This window comes from Anguilla rostrata, chromosome 6 (assembly GCF_018555375.3).
Source record: "Anguilla rostrata isolate EN2019 chromosome 6, ASM1855537v3, whole genome shotgun sequence".
Lineage (NCBI taxonomy): Eukaryota > Metazoa > Chordata > Actinopteri > Anguilliformes > Anguillidae > Anguilla > Anguilla rostrata.
This window is the reverse complement of record NC_057938.1, coordinates 5,354,054-5,377,768: the sequence shown is the minus strand read 5'-3', so window position 1 is coordinate 5,377,768 and position 23,715 is coordinate 5,354,054. Positions and strand designations below refer to the sequence as shown.

General features: G+C 41.5%; 1 protein-coding gene across 4 annotated transcripts in view; it reads right to left on the bottom strand.

The window, feature by feature from the left end:
• Positions 1 to 16,034, bottom strand: part of LOC135258296 (zinc finger protein GLIS1-like) — a 107,325-nt gene extending 91,291 nt beyond the window's left edge. The window contains exons 1-2 of one of the 4 annotated variants that reach the window (XM_064341693.1): positions 14,861 to 15,192; positions 11,495 to 11,847 (exon numbers count right to left, since the gene is read on the bottom strand). In XM_064341693.1, the coding sequence (XP_064197763.1) occupies positions 11,495 to 11,804 (310 nt within the window). In that variant the 5' untranslated portion in view covers positions 11,805 to 11,847; positions 14,861 to 15,192. Of the gene's footprint in view, positions 1 to 11,494; positions 11,848 to 12,149; positions 13,279 to 14,860; positions 15,193 to 15,882 lie in introns of those variants that run through there. The other 3 variants (XM_064341694.1, XM_064341691.1, XM_064341695.1) reach the window with 3 other exon arrangements.
• Positions 16,035 to 23,715: the final 7,681 nt, after the last annotated feature.

The window sequence follows — 23,715 nt, the reverse complement described above, 5'->3', positions numbered from 1 at the left end:
AGGATTGGCTCTTTAAATGACCATACAGCCATTTCAGCATACACTGCGATGGTTTCCAAATTACATGTGTGGGTGAACCCTCAAAACATACTTTAAAAAATGATACTCCCCTACAACCAAGAATCAACCACGTATCTTGTTGGGAGAAAAATGCTTTGGTTGTTTAATTTAACTTTAGTTTACTTTTCAACCAAAGAATTTGGTTTCGCAGATTCTGATTCGAGAAATAACAACACAGATCTACAGATACAGCAAGCATATAAAGTGCACTACATGGTTATATCTGAAATTAATTAAATTCAGTTTGGTTCAGTTATTAAGCATAATATTATAGTATATAATAACCCATAATTTAAAAAATAATAACTCCATTATATGCCAACAAAATTCATTCAAATAAAGCTGGCAACGTAAAAAAATTAAGTAAGCAAACTTAGATTATTCACTATATTCTAGTTTGAATACATTTCAGCATTTTTTTCCCCAGAACACTTTTAAGTGCACTGTTAAAAATATTTATGTTAGCAATCCTGTTAGTACAGCACATACAGTACAGATGTAAACATTGACTGTGGTCCATTGTGCCAACACAGACCACACGTACATTGTGGATGGGGCAATTCAAAATAGCGTGAGTGTGACTGAAAATAACCAAGTAATTGTACATTCTTTCGACAAACAAAAGGGTCCAATCCATAGCTGAAGGGAGAGTCTTTAATACATCACTTACGTTCCTCTTCCTGACTGCATGCTCCCTTAGCAAATGCATGTTTGAATATTGGGGGGCAGGCCATGTTGTCCCAACGGGAGACTGCTAGAGTTTGCAGTTTAACACTTCTTTACAGCAGCGACGCTTGCAGTTAAGTGGTGAATTGTGGCATGGTGATGACTTTCGACAAACTAATTCGCGAAACCACGGATGCATCACTACCAGAAAGAGTTTTTCTTATTTCATCTCATTCAAACAACAGTCAAACATTAAAACAAACTGGGTGGCCACGTTAGTTTTTACGCAAATAGAATATCATTATCAGGATACCAAGTTCTTTGACAAAACACATAAACAACAATGCAAATGAGAGCTGATCTTCTTCAGTAATCGAGAACAATAAAAGTATTGAACTGTGTTTACATGCTTGAGTGAAAAAATACTAACATTGATGTGTTTTTCTGTTTGTTAGCGAGTTTCAGCCGAATCTAGCCAAGGTTCTGAAGAGAACGCGAGCTGGCTAGCATGTCGACAGCATGTCTCTCGGGTGACACACTGTGCGCACAATTGCATGTTTCCCCCAACTATGTGAAAACCTGGCGACATGCCTTTAAACAGCATTTCCTGGTTTACTAGGGCCAAAGACATTCTACAAAATGCCTAAGAGGAAATGATAAAAAATAAACTGCAGCACAAGACTGGTAATTCGGCACCAATGCAGTAATCCTTTTAATAGCGGTAATGAATCTAGACAAGCGATGCTGATTATTTAATTATGCAGTAGCAATCCCTGACAAGTTATGATGGTCTGTACGTAATTAACTGATAGGGAGATGTCTGTTAACTTGCGCTGCTCTAGCAGTGTACATTTGCTCCCCGATCCTAAAGTGTCACCAGTGAACTGAATGACTGAAAAGGACCAGAGTGACTTAAATGAAAAGTCCTCCAGTGAGCTACGCACGCTGCTAGCACTGCTGCGATCCCCTGCTGGTTCGGTCTGCTTGTTATGTTTACAGAGCCTTGACAGCTGTTCTGGAGGACCGGAGAGGGTGCAGATATTCTGCGCTCTGTTTGATTGTTTAACGAGGCTGTTTGTTTTAAGTCTCACTGCGCCTAATAAACAATATAAACGCCCCATTTCTGCCTCGAATTGGTTATATCGTTTCTGTTGTTTCATAAAATCGCGGCTACCATGCGCCCGTTTTAACCGAAAGAAAAAACCCTCGACTGCTTTGGGCAGTGTGGATAGCCAGAAAAATAATTCCCACAACTTCAGTTTTAATTTGGTTCCCTGTCCGCACAGATCCTTAATATTCCACAGTCCACACAAATTATATTTCTGCACGCTGTAGTTTCATAATTGACAATGAACAGCCCCTTTCCCCCCCCTCACCCCACCCCACCCCACAAAGTGGCCTCCGCACCTTGGCCAAAAACCAAGTGCAATAGGTGCTATGATAATGAGCCGGTACACAACTGAACTCCCAGCTCCTCTTCTGTCTCAGTCGATAATGTTCCCCTTTCAGCCGACATCTGTTGAGCTGGGTGCCATGAAGACGGCACTGCGTGACTGGCGCTGCCTTATTCCCGCCCGCCCCGCGGCCTTCTGGGTATCGCCCCACACTATCCAAGCAGGACAGAGGGGCTGGTATGGAACACAGGAAACTAAGTCAGTTTGGGGGAATTCGACATGGCTGCCAGCACCACCTCGCAGCGAGTGACCGAAACTGTGAGTGTGCGTGTGTGTGTGTGTGTGTGTGTGTGCGTGTACGTGCATGTGTGTGTCTGTGTGCTTGGGTGTGTGCGTCTGTGTGTCTGTGTGTGTATATGTGTGTAAGCATGCATGCTAATGGGTGTGCTTATTTATTCGTGTGTGCACGTGTGCGTGTCTGCCTGTGTGTGTGTGTGTGTGAGCATGCATGCTAATGGGTGTGCTTATTTATTCGTGTGTGCACGTGTGCATGTGTGCGTGTGTGCCTGTGTGTGTGTGTGTGTGAGCATGCATGACTATGGGTGTGCTCATTTATTCGTGTGTGTACATGTGCATGTGTGCGTGTCTGCCTGTGTGTGTGTGTGTGAGCATGCATGACTATGGGTGTGCTCATTTGTGTATCTGTGTGGGTGGGGTGGCGGTGGAGGGAGACTCAGGGGTTGAGTGTCATTGGAAGTCTCACAGCTAACTCCTTCCCAATGCTGCAGAACCAATTATTCATCTTTTCATGAGGTGACTGTACAGCCAAATTCTGCAGTCATCCGACAAAAAAGGTGGGGGAGGGTAATTAGCATTATGCCCTCATGGAACATTTCTTCTCACTGACCCTTTCAAAAGAAATCATGGGACGAAAATCGACTCTGATCCCCGCGATGATTCTGTTTAAAAGATGCTGATGTTTTTGGCAGAATTTCCTCGGTGTAAGGCGACCTCTCTCTCCGGTCAGTCTTGCGGCACACGCTATTTTGACAACTTTGAAGCAGGTGTAGGTACGGATTGATAGAAAACGAAACTCAAACCGCCTGTCCTTTATTTTTCCTTTATGCACTGTAATATTTTCTTTGCTGGTGGGCACTTGTGTATTCACGGTGCAGGGGAAAATGTATCATATCCCATTGCACACATATTAAAAATGGTTACAAAGGTCGTCTGCCCCCCTCCCTCCCGCCCAAAAAAACTGTTATTTGTCCAAAAGCTGAGCTCCGAAAGTAACCCGATCTCACGCTCGCCCTTAATGTGCAAAGCAATGACTGGGATTTCAATCAGGGAAGAAGATTTCACAGCATCCAAAAGCCCCTGCGCTGCAGAAAAAAGCAAAGCCGCCTGCCAAAAAAACAGACAACTCCTCTCCCTCCCGCGGGACGACGCTGACTTTCGTCAAGGACGCGCTTCGCTCGCGCGTCTCTCCGTCGGTGTCGCGAACGGAACGCTAACCTCGCCGTGGTGCTAGCGGACGCGGATTTAAAAGGCGCCAAAGCCTACGTACACATTTGTTTTTCCTGAACGAGCTGTGGGGGGGAATTGGCGCGGGGGAGGAGGACGACGCCGCCCGTGTCAGCTGTTGTTAGAATTGTCGTTAGATCGGACGCTATCGTTCGTTCAGCGGAGCCGCCCGTCGCGGCCGAGCAGGATTACGCGGTTATCACCGGGCACAAACGGATCCGAGCTCCGGCTCCGACTTAACGAGTCACGCGCTGCACTTTCCCCCGCGCGTCCCTGCGATGTCTCACAGATGTGCCATTTCAGACAGGCCTCCTTCTGTGGCGAAATGTGTTCGACACATTTCCAGCTACGAGAAGCCGCCCATGATGTAGCATTTCGCCTGTCTGTGTCCGATGTGACACAGCTCTGTCCGTCAGAAATGGTGCAAGAAGGAATTTCGCCTCGCTCGTTCATGCTGCTTCAGATGATGTTTACCTTAAGATATTTCCTTTTTACATTTGAATCTTTCAATGATCTGTGGAGCACATCCTCAGTGTAAACATTTAGGTTTATTTACTTGAGGGAATTCTTTGCCTTGAATACTGGCCTACCATTTCTGAAAACAGTTTATCTAATTGCTACTTCATATTAATTTACTGTAAGTCGAGTAACTGACTCAAGTATATTATTTAAAAAACTCCAAGGCACTCTCTTTTTTAACAATTAAAATGCCTTTATTGCTGCGGCATGGTCATATTAATATTAGGTTTAATATGACCATGCCAAAACAATAAAGGCATTTTAATTGGAGTTTGGAGTTTTCCTTGATTTTGATGTCTATACGTATCCCATCCAAAGAGCACCTCAGTCCAGGCAGCGCTCCTACCCAAACATTGTTTGATATTATTTAGATACTTTATGCCAAATGGTTATGGCAAGTAGAGCAGTTCTGTTTTATAGATGACCCCCTCACCCTGCATAACATGCTCATTTCAAATATTTAGAGGAAATCTAAAGCCCAACTAGGACCACGCAAGATCAATAATAGCTGGCATGTTTACAAAAATGCCTGTATTACCAAATAAATCTTGTAAAATACCCAACAAAAAAATCAACATTCTTCCCATTTCCCATAAATTTTCATCTCAAAATAGCCAGCTGTATTTAAATACATAGCTTTGGCAGTTTAAGCTGCATAGCTGTACAAAAATGAGAGAGATATATACAATGGTCATGTGATACAATAAGTTGAGTATGACCTATTTAAGTCTGTACTAGGAATTTTTCTTCGTATTTTTGATACATTTTAACGCAAAATTACTTATTTTAATAACAGGTTCTTCTAACTTCTGTCTCTTACAGCTTATACCGCATAAATGTATGAAACATGACATGACCATGGAAAGTGTCACATTTGCTGTGCTTCTGACATATTACAAATAATATACGGTCTAATAATGCTAGAGTAAAAATTCCACAACAGTCAGACACTAGGTAGAAGAGGGGTGCCATTTTGTGCCATTTTTCTAAAAGCAGCAAGGTCAATATCCAGGTTGGCAAAACACTTTTACATCCATCTATTATCAGTACCATCTGTGCACTCAAATTCATTCTGACAGATTCACCTCCACTCATCTCCAGATAAGAGAGGAGGTAAACAATCTATAAGGAACAATCATTGCCATGGTTACAGAAGCAAAGCTGAACAATTTCAATCAATGGGTCACTGCACACGTAAATGAAGCATTTTAAAATCCGACAATTTACAGGCTCTAATTAAACCTGATGACTGCTATCCAGCCAGAGAGAGGACACAATGCCGTATTTACCACAACCGACATGAGCAAAGTGGCTTACAATTACTGATCAAACACCTTAAATCTCAGATATTACGTTTTTTTATTTTTATTGACCGTGTGAGACTGGTGCTCACGGCAGAGTTGCAGGGATGAATCAGAATTTCAGAAGCTACCAGACAAAACAAGCCAGGATAGACACGTCCAGCTGAACGACTACGTGGGGCTTGTAGCCAGATGGAATGTTGCCCTTTATCGAAGGGCTCGTCAGCTGCACCTTTTGGGGGGGGGGGTAGTTAAAGGTCAAACTCGTGCTGAGAACGGTTCTGTCACCTGCAGTGAAATGCGGACGCTGGTCTGGTCTGGTTTGCTGTTGCGGTTGATTTAACGTTAACCTCTTCTCGTCTTCCCGTCGCGGTCGTCAGAATCGATGGAAGGACGGGTTTGAACCGCACCGTACACGTTACGAAAGAAGAAAGGAAGAAGAGCAGCCACATTCGGCTCTCTTTTCGATTTATTATTAAATGAACGGACGTTGCTATTTACTCGGATGTCGTTATTGACTCCAGGCATTACTTTTTTTTTTTGTTTCTGTTGCCCATAAAAAGTAAAAAAAAAAAAGTAAAAAAAAAGAGGGCTCCTTGCGGCGAAGCATCGGGCGCAATGAATTCTTAATGCTTTCTGTTCTAATAACCCAATACCCCTCATCAGATATGAACGTGTCGACAAAAGTGGAACCGTAGACGAGGAAGCAGATGGAGATCACGCGCGGATAATAATAATACCCCGTTTCGACCACTGCTTTCTCAGGGGAGGGCCGGCTGAACCTAAATATTATTTTCCCTCCGCGTGCTCTCCTCGTCCCTCGCTGCCACGCTCGCGTCGAGCTATGAACGTTTTCGTATTTTAGCAATCCATCACAGCTATTTAGACTCTCCGCAGTGTTTGGCAAAGAAACGTCACTGTAAAGTGATGTGGTGTCAGTACGTTTGGTGTTTTACAAGTGCTTTCTTTTCATTTTAATTAAAGTACACTTCTGAAATGTCAATCGTCCGGCTGCTTGGCAGCGCTGTCACCACCTATAAGATTTGAATAAGTGAAGCTAAGTTACATTAACAGACACATATTCAAACATATACACAAATTGTGCTAGTGTTGACACACTCTTAATGTGTTAAGTATTAAAATGATACTTAATTAAATACGTCTGACATGTTTTTAACGTCCTTACAGTATCCTATGGGCATTACCCACTGATAACATACTGGGTTGAAAAGGAGGTTCCTGTATGATAATGATCCCTGAAGAGAAGCAGTGGTAAAATCTGTTGAGTGACAGAAGCCCATAAAAACTACACCAAGCTTATGTGCAGCATCATCAGAATCAAAGCTGAATGCAACATCGTACTGCCAACAGGGTCGTGAGTGCATTTCTGAAAAACTGAAGTGAAGAACACGCAGTCATTTGTAAAATAATTACTGTTGCTCCCCGCAGTATTCGCACTATTAAAATTTTTCTATTAAAAATGTTTTATTTGCCAAAAGGAAACTTGACAACTTTACTTTAGGCCTTCTCTTTTTGTCATGCCATCGAACCTAGTAGATACTGACTGCATACCTGTAGCTGAGCAATGCCCCCAACCAGCTGAACCGATCTTTGCAGAATGTAACATTGCTGCAATCGATTATTAAGAAACCAAGAATGAAACTAAAATGCTGACCCACCCCCTACCCTCCCCCCCCCCCTCCACACACACCGTATTATAAAAATGTGGTACTGTAGCACTGTGATAGTCATACTTGTGCCTATATATATATATATATATAATCAATCATGAAAAGCATGACTCACCCATGCAGTAAAATGAATTAAGGCCCTAATGAGGCTGGTTAAAGGAGGCAGGATAAGGGCCGTGGATTGATTTGCAGCAAGCGTGGGTCTTTTTTCACCTCCCGGTTCCAAATAAAACATGGGGCAACCCGAGCTCCTCCGTCTGCCTGGCTGGGCCTAAGTTATTGGGGCAATATGGCTGAGCGGCCCCCGGCCACATAACACATGCCATTATATTATGCTTCTTGTCTGTCTCTATTTGACATGACGTTCGAGGAAAATAATTTTATTTGCAGTCCAAGAAAGGAGCACGCTGCGCAGGAACGAAGCTGTTCGCTCTCTGTGGAAAATCTACCGACCGCCGCCTTGGTAAAAAAAAATGCTGAAGTAGCTTCTACGGCTACCCATAATAAGGTAGTATACTTTGGCAAAAAATTCAATCAATACAAAGAGGAAGCCTGTTTATATGGGGAATGTTGATATCCAGATCAGAATCCAAGGGCTAATAACCTAAGGTGCATAATACGGCCAAGCTTTGAGAAATGATCTCTGCGGAAACCTACCGAGCACCATGTAAAGAGATCCTATTGTGACATCATTCAAAACCAATATCTTGTCAGGAACTGCCATTTACAACAACGCTGTCAGTGTTCATTTGTTGGTAATTTCAAAAGAACTTAACCGGTATTTCTTTCTAATGTCATACTGCATTAGAATGTGCTGTAAGTATATTCATAGTAAGTTTACATCATGGTGAAAGACATTACAAACATACCAATGAACTTGAAGACTCATACAGGATCTAAGAAATTGTACTGGAGGAATTTAACAAATCACTCAACAAATATAAACCACCACTTACATAATATATCCAGGAAATATTTTATGTCACATGGCTGCCTATAATCATAAAATAACACAGCATAATGTAACAAAATAGAGATTTATATTACCAGCAAAAATGATTAGCGCGTAGGTTAGACGTGCAGATTGAAATGAGGTACAGACAGAAACCAGCCTTTCATTAACTGATAACCCCTTGCCTTAGTCATACCATGAGAAAATGACTCTGCGATTGCACATCGCCTTCTTCAACAACGCTGTCTGCCATCCAACCCTCAACCGGCAACGTGTGTAACAAAAGGGCTTTGGGACAGGAGACATTATTTCCGTGCCCTTATTATTATAGGAGTTTCAGGGTTAACCTCATCAACGTGGCAATCAGCATACCAGCCAGTTCAGTTCCTCAGCCCCTGGAATGAGAACGCAGAACATCTGGAAGCTGGAACGGGGGAGATCTGAGCCGTGAAAAGGGAACCGAGCGTGTCTTTCTTGCGGCCCGCGTGAGGCCCGGCCGGGCCGTCTCTCACAAACCTCCGGCGATACCAAACACACCAAAAACTGCTGTCAACCAAAAAAAGAACCGGGACACGTTTGGCATTCCCAGTCCTGCAGAGAGCTCCGAGGCGATCGGAAACTACCCAGGAAAAAAAGTCTAATTGAAAATACAGTAAGCAACCCCCAAAATCACCTGGGTTTCTGTCATTTCGTGGGAAAATCAGAAGGTAAAATGCAAAATCTGGAATTCAGTGAAGTTTTTGCATTTGAATAAAATTGATCAGTACATTTTTTTTCCCTAAGACTTCAAATAGGGGGATAAAACAAGCAAACACTTTTTGTCATTAAAAATGAACATGGCAATAAATTTGTCACTACAAGATCAGCCGAAACCACTTTCCGTTTGACACAGCATAATGTCCCTGCGATTCACGTTGCGCTAAGAAGAAATTAAATGTAAGCTCAGTTGTTGTGCTGTGCATCCTTTTGCAAGCTAAACCCAAGATTTACTATGTCCCTGTCACAAAGTAGTAACCACAATAAGTAGTTTAAGTGACAGTGTTTCAAATGTACATTACATGGCCCTTACAAACAGCAGCAACACTGACTGGATTGTTAAATTCAAATGTAACCGTATATTACATCAGTCACCACATAATAACAAAAAAACAAAAACTTTTAGACTGAAATGTGTTTGTATATTATTCCTTATAAACAAAAGATGAACATAAATGGTCTGAATCACTGAGATTAACATTCTGAACATCACAAAAAAAAAAATCCAAATAAAAAACTCATTGCAAAAGGGACGGTCACAAAATTATATGTGTGTGTGATGATGTTGTTTGAGCTGAAAAATATATAGACATTCAAATGATATATTTGGTTGGAAAGTCAAGAGTTGCGTAGGTGCAATTATGATGTAAAAGCTTATAAATGTGGTACTTCCATGCTCACAGAGAGACATGTGGTTTACATTCCCCCTGGCAAAAATAATAATCAAACGCACTGAGCTGCCTTTCACAAAAACGCACGTGTAATTACTAATATAAAAGCCTGTTTTGTGTAATTATGATTTAGGACAGACGGGTAATTACCACCTCCGTCCTGCAGGGACATCACCGCGGATCATTCAAACAAAATTTCATCTTAGAAAACAATTAAGCTTTGTTTGAATCCCCCCACCCTCAGTCCACATGCGGGCACCTATTACATCAGGGATCGAGAAAGGCACAACATCATCTCACAGGCGCTGATGCCGTCTAAAAGCAGAGCATGCTTCAAAATTGAAGCCAGCGGTCAGATATTTCCAGTATGCGTGAAGCTACCGCAACGTTCGAATCGGCCAATCCGGGAAGCCGTACAACAATTTGATAATTCAATATTTTAATGCATGCAGTAATTAAAAATGATTCCATTTTGCTGCTTATCAGTCCAGAACAAATGTCCCGGGGCTTTTACAATGCATAGTAAAACATTCAAAGAGGAAAATTACATCTGGAATCATGAAATAGACTTCTGCTGCGCATTAACATTTGTGTTCTATTTCTCCGACTATCTGATCGGGATTTTTTTTAAATTATATGACATTCTTGAAAATACAACGGTTCTCCTTCTGTAAGATCGCTTAATCAAATGAATCAACTAGGGGTTGGTATGATGCCTTCATTCGGATCGTTATTACATTTTAAAGTAGGCCTAGTAATGTGTGCGAAACGTGAATGAATGTGAAATGATTATATTTGATCACAAATATTATTTTCTAATGTGAAACTGCTGCACTTATTTGTACTTTACGTGTTGCACTTCATTACTTTTTACTATATTTACTTATTTGTACTTTACACAGTGCATTTTGTTTGCAAGCCACTGAATAATGAGTAGCTATTAGACAAATATATCAATAATTTTTATAACTAAAGTAAGGATATCATTAAATACAACCAACACAATACAAAATAAACAATATACCCTTTTACACAAAAACTTTTTGTTGTTGTTGCGAAAAGTAAACAAGAGATGCCAGCCTTAATAAATAAAATAAAAACCGAACCAGACAAATTCATATATTCATATGAATCGATATTATACTGTATGAAAATATATACCTGTGCGAAAAAAGCAATCAAATGATTTCGCATGTATTGCTGTTTCAGCAAAACAGAACGTGAAATAAGAGTATAGCCTAATATTCTTTCGCAGTTTTCTCAGGACAGCAGAGAGACACAAGCTAGTAGCCTATTGACTATATCTTCCTCAGAAAACTAACATTTTAGAAAAGCATTTACCATCAGCACAAAGAACAACATCTGTACAACTCTATAAATAGTTGCTTTCCGAATCGGCCATTATGGCATCTAACGTCAAAGCATGCACCTGTTCATTATTCCAAAGATTTTTTTCTCCTGGCAGAATTCCACAAATTAATACAAACCATGAGAACTGTGAGGATTTTGGCGGTTTAGACACATTGTTTTAAAGGTACTTCGCATGATTGTATCAAGAACTATTATGATGTGATCAGCAAACTTTTTCAACGTGTTATATCGTTATTAAAATAAAGAAAAGCTTTTCGTCGCATCAAAAATAAGGAAACCGCTATTTCGTTTGATAGCACAGGCACAATGAGCCTAATTTATCATTAGAAATAGACCATTCAGATAAGCGTGGTAGTTACCGTTGTTCTAGCGAAAATACCAAACTGTGCGCTTTAATGTCAGAACATAATTGGACACCATGCCATAATGACAATTTAAATCCCGCCGTTAAAGCTTATAACGGTTGTTCTCGTCGGAACTAAATCGTTTTACTTCAGCGTGTGACTGTACACATGACAGGTATCAATATTGTTGCGAGGTGTGTGAATATGCGTATGTCAGCGAGGCCAACAGGTAAGTACACACTTACCTTGCACGGACTCTTGCGATAGATGCTCGGGCTGATTCTTGAGTTCAGGATAACGCTCCACCGGCGCGGGAAGTCGTTTGGGACTTGAAACTTGCAGCTGCACATGACTTGCGTTACCGTGTGGACTTCGGCTGGGATCGGCGCCGCAGCTGTCGCTCCCGGCTCTTTTCACACAGCTGTGTGATTTACCGCTGTACACGGAGAAGCTCAACCCGGACAAGTCTGTGGCCGAGGGGGCTTGATGATGACTGACCATTCCAAAAACGGCGGTGGATTTTTGCATCTGAATTTCGGATTTACCGGAATGCATTTTCACTCTTCTTTGCGTAAAACCTCTGTGACTGTGCTTCTACCTGAGTTGGAATATTTGTACACGCTTTTAAATACCGAGTTAAAGAAACATGGCAGTCATGCACACAAGTAGCGTACTTTACCATCCTAAACATGCCAACCTATTTCCACAACAATTAAAGCTTCGATTATGTGGGTAAGCGTATATATCTCTAATTGCATGTTCTTTATTTTATAACACATTGCCATGTTTTGTATGAACGGTGTTCTAAATAGTCTCAACAAACATGTTATCATTTATACGTAGGCTACATATTAACAGGTAATCCATGCAATTGTCATTGTCAGCGTGGTTGTAACTTACCTTATCAGATCTCTGAATATAGTACGAAAATGGGACGAGACGTTGTAATCACCTTCTTTGTCCCAAAGTGTGTAAAACGCACAGCATCCTTTCCAAGTTCAACGGGAATCATTGTAGGCTACGGGAAGCATCAATTTCCAACAACCAAGGCACGCGTGTTTTCATTGATTGACACTCCTCCCAACCACTGAGTCCCCACTTTCGAAGACCAAAAAAGTTTCTGAACCAATTGGGTATTAGCACTGATAAAGAGGCGGGGACTGGAAAAAAATTGGATGTGAAACTACGTGAAACTTCCCACTCTGTTGTATGGGTTCTGCACGTGAAGATATGCATGTTTACTGTTCTGTCAATGTCACCGCAAAATATATAAAGGTTTATTAGTTCTTGGCAGAAGCCTTTATGATTAAACAGAGTTTTTCATTTGTTTTTTCCGTGTCGTGCCTGGCATCAATCCGTTACGGCAGTCCAAATTATGTGTTGCCTTGTAGCAGTACTTTACTATTATTTCATAATTTACTTAAATAAACCAAAATGGGGTGACTATTAATCAGTCAAAACCCGAAGCACACTTATTTAGCCAATCACGCACATTTAGAATGGTTTTTTGACGTTCATTTTTTCAAAGGCATTTTAAACCGCTGGTGCATTTTCAATAATTTATTTAATCTGAGATCAGTTTACACAACCGAGGACTGCTTGTTTTCTTGTGGGTTACATTATGTTATGACACGTGACGCAGCGCGTTTTAGTGGTGAAGCCTATTCGGGCCTTTAAAAAAGTGACATTGAAATTGAATATTTATACAAAAGTTAAGGAAGAGAAAATAATGCGTCTGTGGTGTTTTGATGACAAGCAGCGCATAAGCACATTTGAACTACCATACATTATACACGTGCGTTTTGGGCTCTTTGGGTAAATTCAATTGGTCTGCTCCTAAAATAAGGTGGGATAACAGAAAAATCACGTTGAACTCACCGTAGGCTACGGTATGACTTTATAAGGATGCTAATCGGTATTAAGTGTATAGGCTAGAGTTCCCAAGACCCCTCCCCGGGGATAATGTTGCTTAATGCTTATTGTGGTGTACGATTCGCTTATCTCGTGACGGAATCAAAGGATATATATGCTGTTTGCGTTACAAGACAATTTCGCGTCCGGCACAAAATGTTATAATTTTCTCACAGATTGAAGGTCTGCGTTAGTGTAATGAGAGTAAACACAAAGCCCACATGTACCATAGCTACTTAGTCGGGTGAATTTATATAGGCTGTGTCCCCACATGCATAGATCCGGAACTTAAAACCCTTCAACACGACCGTCACTCATTCATTATGGCGTGCTTTACTCCAGAAAGGGTGATTATGACTACACAGCGATCTCTGCTGCACATAAAGCGCAAATGCATATTTCACCCTGAAATTTTACTCACGGGCTTTTGGGGGTAATACAACACGATTAGTCGTGAGGCTGTGTGCCAGGCAAAAAATTTCCCATATAAATATAAACTGGTATTATATATTAAGTTAAACATGCAGCAGTTTCAACGATTCGCGTCGGTAAACTATTGGAGCATGGCACTAGATAAAGTTGATCCAAACGTGCAACTGATTATTTCAGCAATTTAAAATACTTACGAACATCATATTATCCCACATCATTTACAACTAAGATTGCAAAACAGCCGTACAGACACCACAACTTCTGGATAAACTATCAAGACAGGAATCTATGCGTTTGGGGAATCCAAGAACACATGGATGCAGTTGGCCCGGAAATAAATGTACCCAGTGTTCCATCAGCAATTCTTGGAAATAGGTTACAACTTTTCATTTTTATAAAAAAAATGTTTTCGAAATGAAAAAAATAAAATAAAATATCATAGGCCAGTGAACATTCATTATTACATCAACTTCGAGAAAATAGCCTACATTTGACCCCTACTGAAATCGTAGAAACCCCATTTATGATTGCATTAACACTGAACATTATATATTGGAATACACGTGCGTGTATGCATGTATATTGTTTTAAGGCGTGCAAAACAGCTACTATAAAGATGCAGCATACAGGTACATACGTGCAGGCCAAGAATATACTTAAACACGCGGCCATTTAAGATAAATAATAAACATGTTATGTAGCATGATAAAAATAATCACCAGGGTTTTCAATTTAACATTCATTTATTTATTATATCTATTCGCGTTCCAATTTCTAATCCCAATAAAGTTAAAACATCTTGATTTCATAGGCTTAAATTATTATCTTTTTATGTTTTGTAAACTTGTGTATATGAGAGAAAGTGATTCCAGAATACGGAAAATGCTATGCTGTTGCGGTGGTTTTCATCAAAAGGTACCGCTTTTTGCAATTCGATTTTTTATTTATTTTTTTGGCAATCATTTACTCGACCTGCACACCACTGACCACAAGGTGGCAGACAGACGCCCAGTAAATAAAATACAAAACATGTTTCAATTGAACCGTATCATAAGGCATTGCTGAAAACAGATATAACTGGTAAAAGAAGAACTATGTGCCGCCCACATAGCGACGTTTAAGATGGTCTTTCAGGTAGGGTGGTTGAGGGAAGGGCCAGGGGTGTTCCCTTCCCAGGGTCGAGTCTGAAGCTACTGCGCGGCAACTGTGTCCACGCAACTGCAAATGGGAGTAGTGCATCTTGAAATGGTTTCACGCTGTAGGCCTACCTTTTGGATCAGATGTTGAGTATTTACTTCTGCTTGTACACACAGCACGGGGTGCCAGTCCTGTTCCATTGTTCTCAGGGGCTGGGGTGGTTTACAGCAGGGAACAATCCCATCAGTTTTCGATCAGCTTTATTGGCTGAAATTGCTTCGGAGATGCCCACCGGTCATTGTCTTGCCAAAAGTTGCTTATTAAATACAGGCCATCGTGGCCACATTAGGCTAGAGTTTACAGTCATCAAAGTCTATTTGTGCAGTAATGGCGTTTTCACTGGTTTGGATGGACTTGGCTATAAATGGCTGTACGAAATGAGTATTGTACCTTATTGAACCTGTGTTTGGTTGTTGTCCAATGACCATGATATGCACTTTTGTACGTCACTTCCGATAAAAGCGTCTGTTAAATAAATGTAATGTAACTTGACATAACCTGAACGCTTTATTTTCAATGAGAGGTGGCATCAGGGCAAACCAGTACAAACACATATGATGGTTTGGTTGATAGTACACACAGCACAGGTCTTGCACATGATACCACTAGGCCTGTAATGTGGACACGGAGTAAAAGGGTAAAGCCGCACTTCCTCCGACATGATCACCTGACACCTGGTAATCGTGGGCGTGGTTTTCTATTTTTAAAGCAGTGTTTGTTAAATGTATATCGACCGTATATTGTGATAATCCCCATCAATTAACAAACAGATCCACAAGAGCCGGCTCACTGAACACACGGTAAGTATTTATTAAGCCAGGAACCATCATTTATAACCTTTTTCCAAACGTATACATACTTGAAGAGTGGAGTACACTGACGAGAGAACCTAAATGGCCCGCCATGTTTATTTTACTGCGTGCATTTAATTTAGAACGACTCCGAATGAGACTATCTTCTGAAACTCCCAGTCATTGATTAAAACCATTTTCTCATACGAGCAGCGGTCGATTGGCTATGTTCTCTCGGGTATATATTTAAAAAAAAAAAAATATATATATATATATATAAATATATATGAATCTGTATTTACCTTGATAAACCAGCCTGGCTTTTTGGGGATTCTCCACAGCCAGTGAACAGCAGCAACATGCGCACGTGTGTCTTCATTCAATCTTTACCGTGCAACAATTTAATTTCAGTTTAAAACTGACCACTAGAGGGTGCACAGTCGCTGTGCATTTTTTTCTTGGGTTACTATTCATGTTTTTAAATGTAATATTTCGGCGTGGAAAATTCCGGGGAATTATAGGGTCGTTTCCTTGGGCCCGTAAACGCATCACGTGACGATATAATAGGTTTATTTGGGTAGTTATTTTACAAACGACAATTGAGGCTGTCTTGTGTTTTTTTGTGTTTTTATGCAACTCATTCCAAATAATACACAGTACCTTCATGGATTCTGGGTGACTAGGCAATGTTAAAAACATACGTATTGTATGTTTCAGCAGGTAAGCCATACGCATAGCTGCAATGCTATGATTCACTAAACGTGAATGCCAAATAACAGAAACGGTGTCATTTCAAAAATTAAAGAAATTCCTTGAATGCAGGGCATGTGATGGTGCTGGACGGTAAAACGTGTGAGATATTTGCATTGCAGTCAAAAATATATTTCCCTAGCGTATCATAATTACGAGAGCTTTGACGCCTGTGCTCGGTTGGAGAGAAGCAGTGCGTTCATCCAAACATAAGTTTACCTATGGCAGAATCTGAGCAATGGGGCCATCATACAAAATGATAGGCTTCCACAGGCCGAAATAACAAGGCTTCACGAGACGGCTAAAACAGAGCTGGCTAGAAGCGTTCGGAACAACCATGCTGGCCTGAAGTGCTCAAAGACAGGTAAGCTCCGCTGTCAAGATCTGCGCAAATTTGCTGCTGCTCAGTGTGCAAAATTGCCGATATGCACGCCTTTCTCACCAGAATTTGACATTTCCATGGTTACGCGAGGAGATGCGAGAGAGAGAGAAAAAAAAGGATGCCATGTAATTGGCAATTTGCCGAAGGTTGTTGAGGCAATTGACGTCACCCTTAGTGCAGCATTGAAACCCTGTACTCATGAACTTATCATCGGTTGGTAGGGCTGTAGGGCGTGCAATGGTTGTCAAGTACCACCAGGGGGCACATCGCCGATATTTCTGCCTAATGACCAGGTAATACCGACTGGTTTGTAATTCCCTCAAGAAGTCAAACTCAGCCAGGTGGCATGCCACTGATAATGCCCTGTTGTTTGGAAGGGGTTATTGATGTTCTAGATCAGGGGTGTCCAGTCTTATCCAAAAAGGGCCGGTGTGGGTGCAGGTCTTGATTAGTTGAGACCATGATTAGTTCAACAGTTAAATTAGGTGCACCCACACTGGCCCTTTTCAGGTGAGATCGGACACCCTGCCCTAGATCCATAAATAATAATTTTAAAAAAACAATACCAAAAATGAATTATAAAACAGGTAACACTGGACACAACCGATAGATGCTTTATTCACAAGCTTGGTGGATACTACAGTTCTCTCCGGTTGGTTGCTGTGTAGTGGTTGTTATTACAGCCATGCTGAGCAGTATCCCTCTGTTGGGCAGCCAAAGCTTTGCCAACAATGCAAGAGTACGCCACGAGTAGCACACCATGTACTCCAGATCCAGTCACGTATAACACAACGTGAAATTAATAATCAGAAATCAGGAAGCATGCTTGTTTCAGGTGCCCGGGTACATTTTATAATAAAGAACAATTCATCAGCCATATCTGAGTGCAAAATTACCTGCATGTCTACTGTGATAGTAAATCGACTGAATGTACAGACCTTATATGCCCTAATGCAGAACCTCAGATAAAACTGGAACCCCATTGCCTTCCTGTTTCCTTCCAAAAATAGATTTTGCATCATTATGTGAATAATTAAATTCTGAGAACTATTCAGATGATAAGTGAGTCATTATGTCAGGCACACAATGTGTTTCTCATCTGGTCACTCATTGTGTTCAGTGTTTCAGATCCTTGTAATGTGTTTGGATGTTCAAGGCTTGTAGAACTGAGTATTTTGAAATAATATATTTTGCCCAATCTAATTTTGTGACTTCATTCTTTACAATGAGACCACTAAATGTGATGTCCATTGAGCAGTCGGGTACTGTAACATTTTAGCACATGAAAAACTAGTAACACAACCAGTGACAGGTGCAAGACAAATACCATGACCAGTCGCTGGTCATGTTATTGGATTTTGCTCTCACTAAATGGGTCTAGTAAATCGGGCCCTTAATGAGTATAAGTGATGCAATTTTCCTGAGGCAGAAATGGTAATATCACAGATTATTATGCAGCGTTCCTGACGCCAGCATGTTTTACCCAGCATTCCCCTTTCCTCAGATGAGTCTGCAGCGTTCCAGGTGTGCTCTTGGCAGTGACACAGATTGCTCAGCACCGCAGGTGCCGGACAGCTCCGTGTTAATTGGCTCCCCTTAGTGTAATTGCCACTCCAGTCACCGGCGGGCCAATGGCGCGGCTCGTCGCTGCTCTCGTCCCCGTTCCCCCTGTGTTAAGCGTCACGGTGGTCCTCTCGTCTTTGCATTCCTCGGGGGCTTATTTCGGGGGCTGATGATGATGCGTTTGTCGGAGGGTCCACTGCTAGAGGAGAGCGAGAGCAGAGGAGAAGTGAGATGGGAGGGGAGAGGAGGGGAGGGGAGGGGAGCAGAGAGGAGAGGAGAAGAGGGGAGAGTAGAGGAGGGGAGAGGAGAGGGAGGGTGAGTGGAGAGGAGAAGAGGGGAGAGGAGAAGAGAGGAGGGGGTGGGGCATGATTAATCCTCACACAGGTCTTGTTTGCTGGCTTGTGGGTCTCTTCCCTCCCCCGCATCGAGGGCAGGGGAGAGGATTTGGCAGATTTGCACACCGTCCCGTCTTGCTCATTAGAATAAGTGGGACATACAGCCTCTGACGCCTCCTTAGCCTGACGGCATTGCATTAAAAAAAAAAAAAGGCTCATTAGTTTTGGGCCGGATCAGACATCCCTCTCAACAGCAAGCCCCGGGCCCCGGGCCCCGAAATCACAATCAGCAGGGGAACGCCTGCATGTATAATTCAGCCTGGCGCGTTGCACCCCGCCCCAAAAGTTTTGACCTCGATTCACTCAAAACAATCAAGTGGCCGGAGGGAAAGCGCTTATTCATTCGAGAAAGAAAGACGGAAACCTTCCCAGGATAAATCCAGCGCCGTATCAGAAAAGTCACCTTTTCATGATGCAGCGCCCTCACCTTGTTGCCAGTGATACCTGTCTCAAACGCAGTACGTAGCATTTTGCTGGAAGCGCACAATGAGTATTCCTACCCCATTTGAACGGTGCGGGATATGAATGTATGCATGGGCCCGGACTTATGTCGAATGCAAAGATCGAATGCAATTTCCTCCCATATGGAAAGTGTCTCAGCCTTAACACCTTTTGCATATTTTACACAGAAATGAGTTGCAGTACACCACACCATTGAAAATGATTTTCTACAGCATTTTGCTGGAATAGGTGCTAATGTTCTCCACAACCGTGTACGCACCAGATGTTAAAATGCGGGAACATTAGTAATCGTTGCATTAAATACCAATTAAGACTCCTTTATGATTTGCTGATTTTGATTGAATCTGGTGGCCAGTGTGGCATGTGCGAAACAGAAGCTCCTTTATTTTTGCGTGCAATTGCAAGCTGCATTTTTGTTTTTTCACGCAATTGCGTTGTACATGCTGTACCTTTGCCATTTATTACAATAAAAACCTCCAAGGTCTGCACAAACCATCCCCAACTGACTGCATTTTCATGCATGGGAAGAGAAATATCAAATTGTAATATATATCATTTTTGAATGTATATGCACCTGACCTTTAAAATAATATATGTATGCATTTGTATCTGACCTTTAAAAATAATGAAAAGCCATTTCTTTTGGTAAATGGACTGCATTTATATAGCGCTTTTATCCAAAGCGCTTTACAATTGATGCCTCTCATTCGCCAGAGCAGTTGGGGGTTAGGTGTCTTGCTCAAGGACACTTCAACACGCCCAGGGCGGGGTTTGAACCGGCAACCCTCCGACTGCCAGACAATCGGGCGAGAGACACGTGAGGTTTTGTCTCTTCCGATGATGATGCACGGTGCTGGGAGCCAATTCCTGCGTCTGTTCTCCTGTGGGACCGAACCTTCACTGCTCTTTGGGCACGGATGGAATTCTGAGCGCCATTTTTTTCCAATTTCAACTTCTGACCTCAAGACGGCCGACACCTTCGATAAAACACGCGGTTCGGTCCGCGAGTGTTTGGACGGCGAGGCAGCGCTTGTTCTTTCGGCTCGGCACTCCGGCGCATTGGATTTGAAATGGAACGAATGGACACGAGGCGCAGACTGTCGGCTTCAGTCTGAGGGCGCTGTCGTCCGTATCCGGCGGCGCGTGCATGAGCTGCAGCCCTTTTCACACACGCGCTCACGGACTTCGCTGCATGCCCGTCACCCCCCCCGATTCTGTCACAGTTCATTTTGAGATTGAGTGACACTGGATCGTCTCTCTCTTTAAGCCCTGTGTGGTGTGGTTTGAAGGCATAAGCTGAGCTTCCTCGGCGTGAATGAAATATCCTTGTCGGAAATTAATGATGTTGTTGGCTTCGTTTCTCTAAAAGCTACTAAACCATTAGCAGCAATCATTCATCACTGGATTGCTTTAGAGCAGCGGGGGCTTTCAGCGGGGGGAGGGGGGGGGGGAACGAGGGTTTCTTTCACCTTTGTTGAGTGCTACATCTTTCCTTATTTGAACCATTACTGGTACTGTAAGTAGGTGTTGCATTCAAAAACGTGCTGCCCGTGCTTGGTTGCAAACCCACTCTCGCACAGATAAAAGAGGCCTGCGTAGGTCTTGGTGTGGCTTCTGTGTACATCTTCCTGCTTGGATGCGGTGTAATATTCCTCCTTTGAAGACTGGCTAGACGGTTTGCGGCAGGAGCCCTCGCTTCAGAATTTTACATTAAACCATCTGGCGCGTCTCCTTTTTGCAGGTTTGAATGAAAACAAAGCTGATCTTCATTCGGCAGACTCCCTTTGAAATGGTTTTAAGGAGAATTCAATTAGGAACGGCGCGAATCACACAACGCCGCATTCGAGAACACAACTGCGTTCTCGTAAATAGAATAAATTAGAATTTATAATCTTGGCAAACCTGGATGAATGCGGTCCATTCCCTATGGCTCAAAGCACTCCATTGACCCTTATAATAATGATTTCAAGGAAGACGGGCTTTAAGTGCCGCACAGTAGAAGAACAAATAAGCACAATGATCTAGAGGCTATAAAAATATACAGTAAGTAAATATTAAAATATATATACAAAAATGAACCGTCCACACCTATGCACTTTATGGGTGATGCTGTAGTTGTCTGTGGCTACATTTTGAAATATTACTGTATGACATTGCTGGGTTAAAAGACTAGCCATCTTGTATTTAAAAAAATGAAAGCCATACCGTGGCTAATTATTGGACCATGAGAAAAAAAGAATTTCTCATTTGGGCTCAAATTTATGCATTAAGAAGGTATTAACTGAATCCAGGTCATTACCACATTTAATCAGCACAGAGCAACATCTGTACTGTACGTTCCTTCCGCAAGACATAACAGATGGTTCTATAGAATGAGGGGCTTGTTGCCTCCACAGTTCCCATGGGTATCATCATCTCTTTAAGATTTAGCATTTTCATACACTACGGTCAATGACTTAACCTTTTCATGTAAAAGCAATGTCAGGATCGTCAATAGAAATCAAGAGAGGCAACAAAGGAGGATTTAATTTCCTTGTCGTTAATCAATTCATCCCCCCAGACACTGTTTGGCATGGAATTTCTATGTGGAAATGTGGACCAAGCCATTTGGAAGACAATCATCGCCCCAGGGGATGATGTTGAAACTTCAGCAATAAGTGAGAAAAGGTGTGTAGGGATGACGCCAACTGATAGCAGTCTGTGGTTACCCATTTTATTCTGGGAAATTTGAGCTGGATAGCTTGGAGCTATCTATTATTATGAACATCTCATGCTGCAACTAAGTTCAGTAACTGATTACTATGAGCACAGAAGTATAGCTGCAAGCAGCAATTCCTGGGGTCCAACTACCTGCTGCACTTTCCCTGTATGCCTGCTGACAGTATGGACCACTATACCAACTTTGATACCTATATGGTGCAGAAGCCATTTTTATTTAATTTTTGAATATTTAAAAAAAAAAATGAAAAAATGGAGCCCTTTGGTGCTGCTGCCACCATGCAGTTTGATTAGACCAAGGTTTTCAGATAAAATCATGCTTTACTGTTAAAATACTTCAAATTAAAATGATCGTTATAGTGCCACCAAGTGGCCAATCAGCACCAAGTTCACCCAGTGGTCATTAGGGCCCACATATAATAATAATGAAACATGTATTTCACAAATAAATAAATAAATAACAGAGGCCATTTGGACCTAGACTTCATTGGTACAGCAAGTACCACTGATATACAGGACTGTAGTCTTACTGCCAAAAATCTAAAGAATTGGGCCATCCTATTGTAAAGATTCACCTTAGCACCAGCTTTAATAAAACGCGTTTGCTAAGCCCCAACTCTGACCTTAACCAAATTTTTACACCAACTCTAATATGGTAAATATGCCTTAAGATGGTAAAATTGTGGTAAATCATGTAAATTGTGGTGAACTTTGGTGAAATAATGGTAAATATTGGCATATCATGGTAAATCACAGTAAATCACTGTATAGTATGGTAATCATGGAAAAACAGTAAGTCATGATAAAGCATGGTCAATTGGGGTAAAACATGGTAAATATCTGTTGGGGACCAGGATAATGGGAAATACCCTGTTTGGGAAAAGGAACTATGGTAAAATTACAGTTAGGGAATAACCCAAGATAATTTCTGTAGAAACAGAAATACAAAATCACGGTATTTGTGAGTGTTAAACATGAGGGGAAAGAAAAGGTAAATATCTTGTTGCCCAAATTCTGGTAACTAACCTTAGATTTAGAGTTACAGTCAGGTTTTAGGGTTATAGTCTGAGGTTACTCCAACTAAGGTTATTTACCAGAATCTGACTACTAATTTTTTGGTAATTCAAGTTATTTTTTAATATGATGAAAACAACACAAAAATGAATCAATGTGAAGAAATAAGGAAATATGTTTAAGATATGAATGTGTTTGAGACATTGTTTACACACAAAAAACCTAAGATAATGAGTACTGAAAAACAGAAAAACTGATCTCAAATATGTGAGTTCTCAAATCTAACCCTTACCTTGAACCCTAAGCCTAACCCTAAAAGCTGCCCAGGACCCTAACCCTATCAGTATTACTCACCACAACCTTAAACCCAACCCCAAATCTTTACCATTACCCTAATCCTGTAGTTAGGCCAAAAACAAAGAAAAGAGGTTCACTTCAAGATGGCAGCACACAGTGAGCAATTCCATTACTGCAAGCGGCTTGAAGTGTTTTTAGTGATTTTTTTAAAAACATTCAAAAATATATATGGAATTCTATAGCACTATGAGTTAGCCTGGTTAACTGTAAATGTTTTCAGTGAATTGGCCCTTGATGGAAGTGTGTTCCTCATGAGGACAGAGACCTATCCACCAAACTCGCTGTCAATTCAGACAAAAAACAACAGCAGTTCCACCTCCTGTGGTGCTTGGAGCAATAATAATAATAATAATAATAAAAACCTAACAAAAACAACAGGGTTACAACAGGTGTGGTCCTTGGACCCTAAATATTCATTAACAATTCATTCAGTTTAATGCCAGTATGTACAGATAGACCTACAGCCCACAGTTTTATTTTTTATTATATATTTT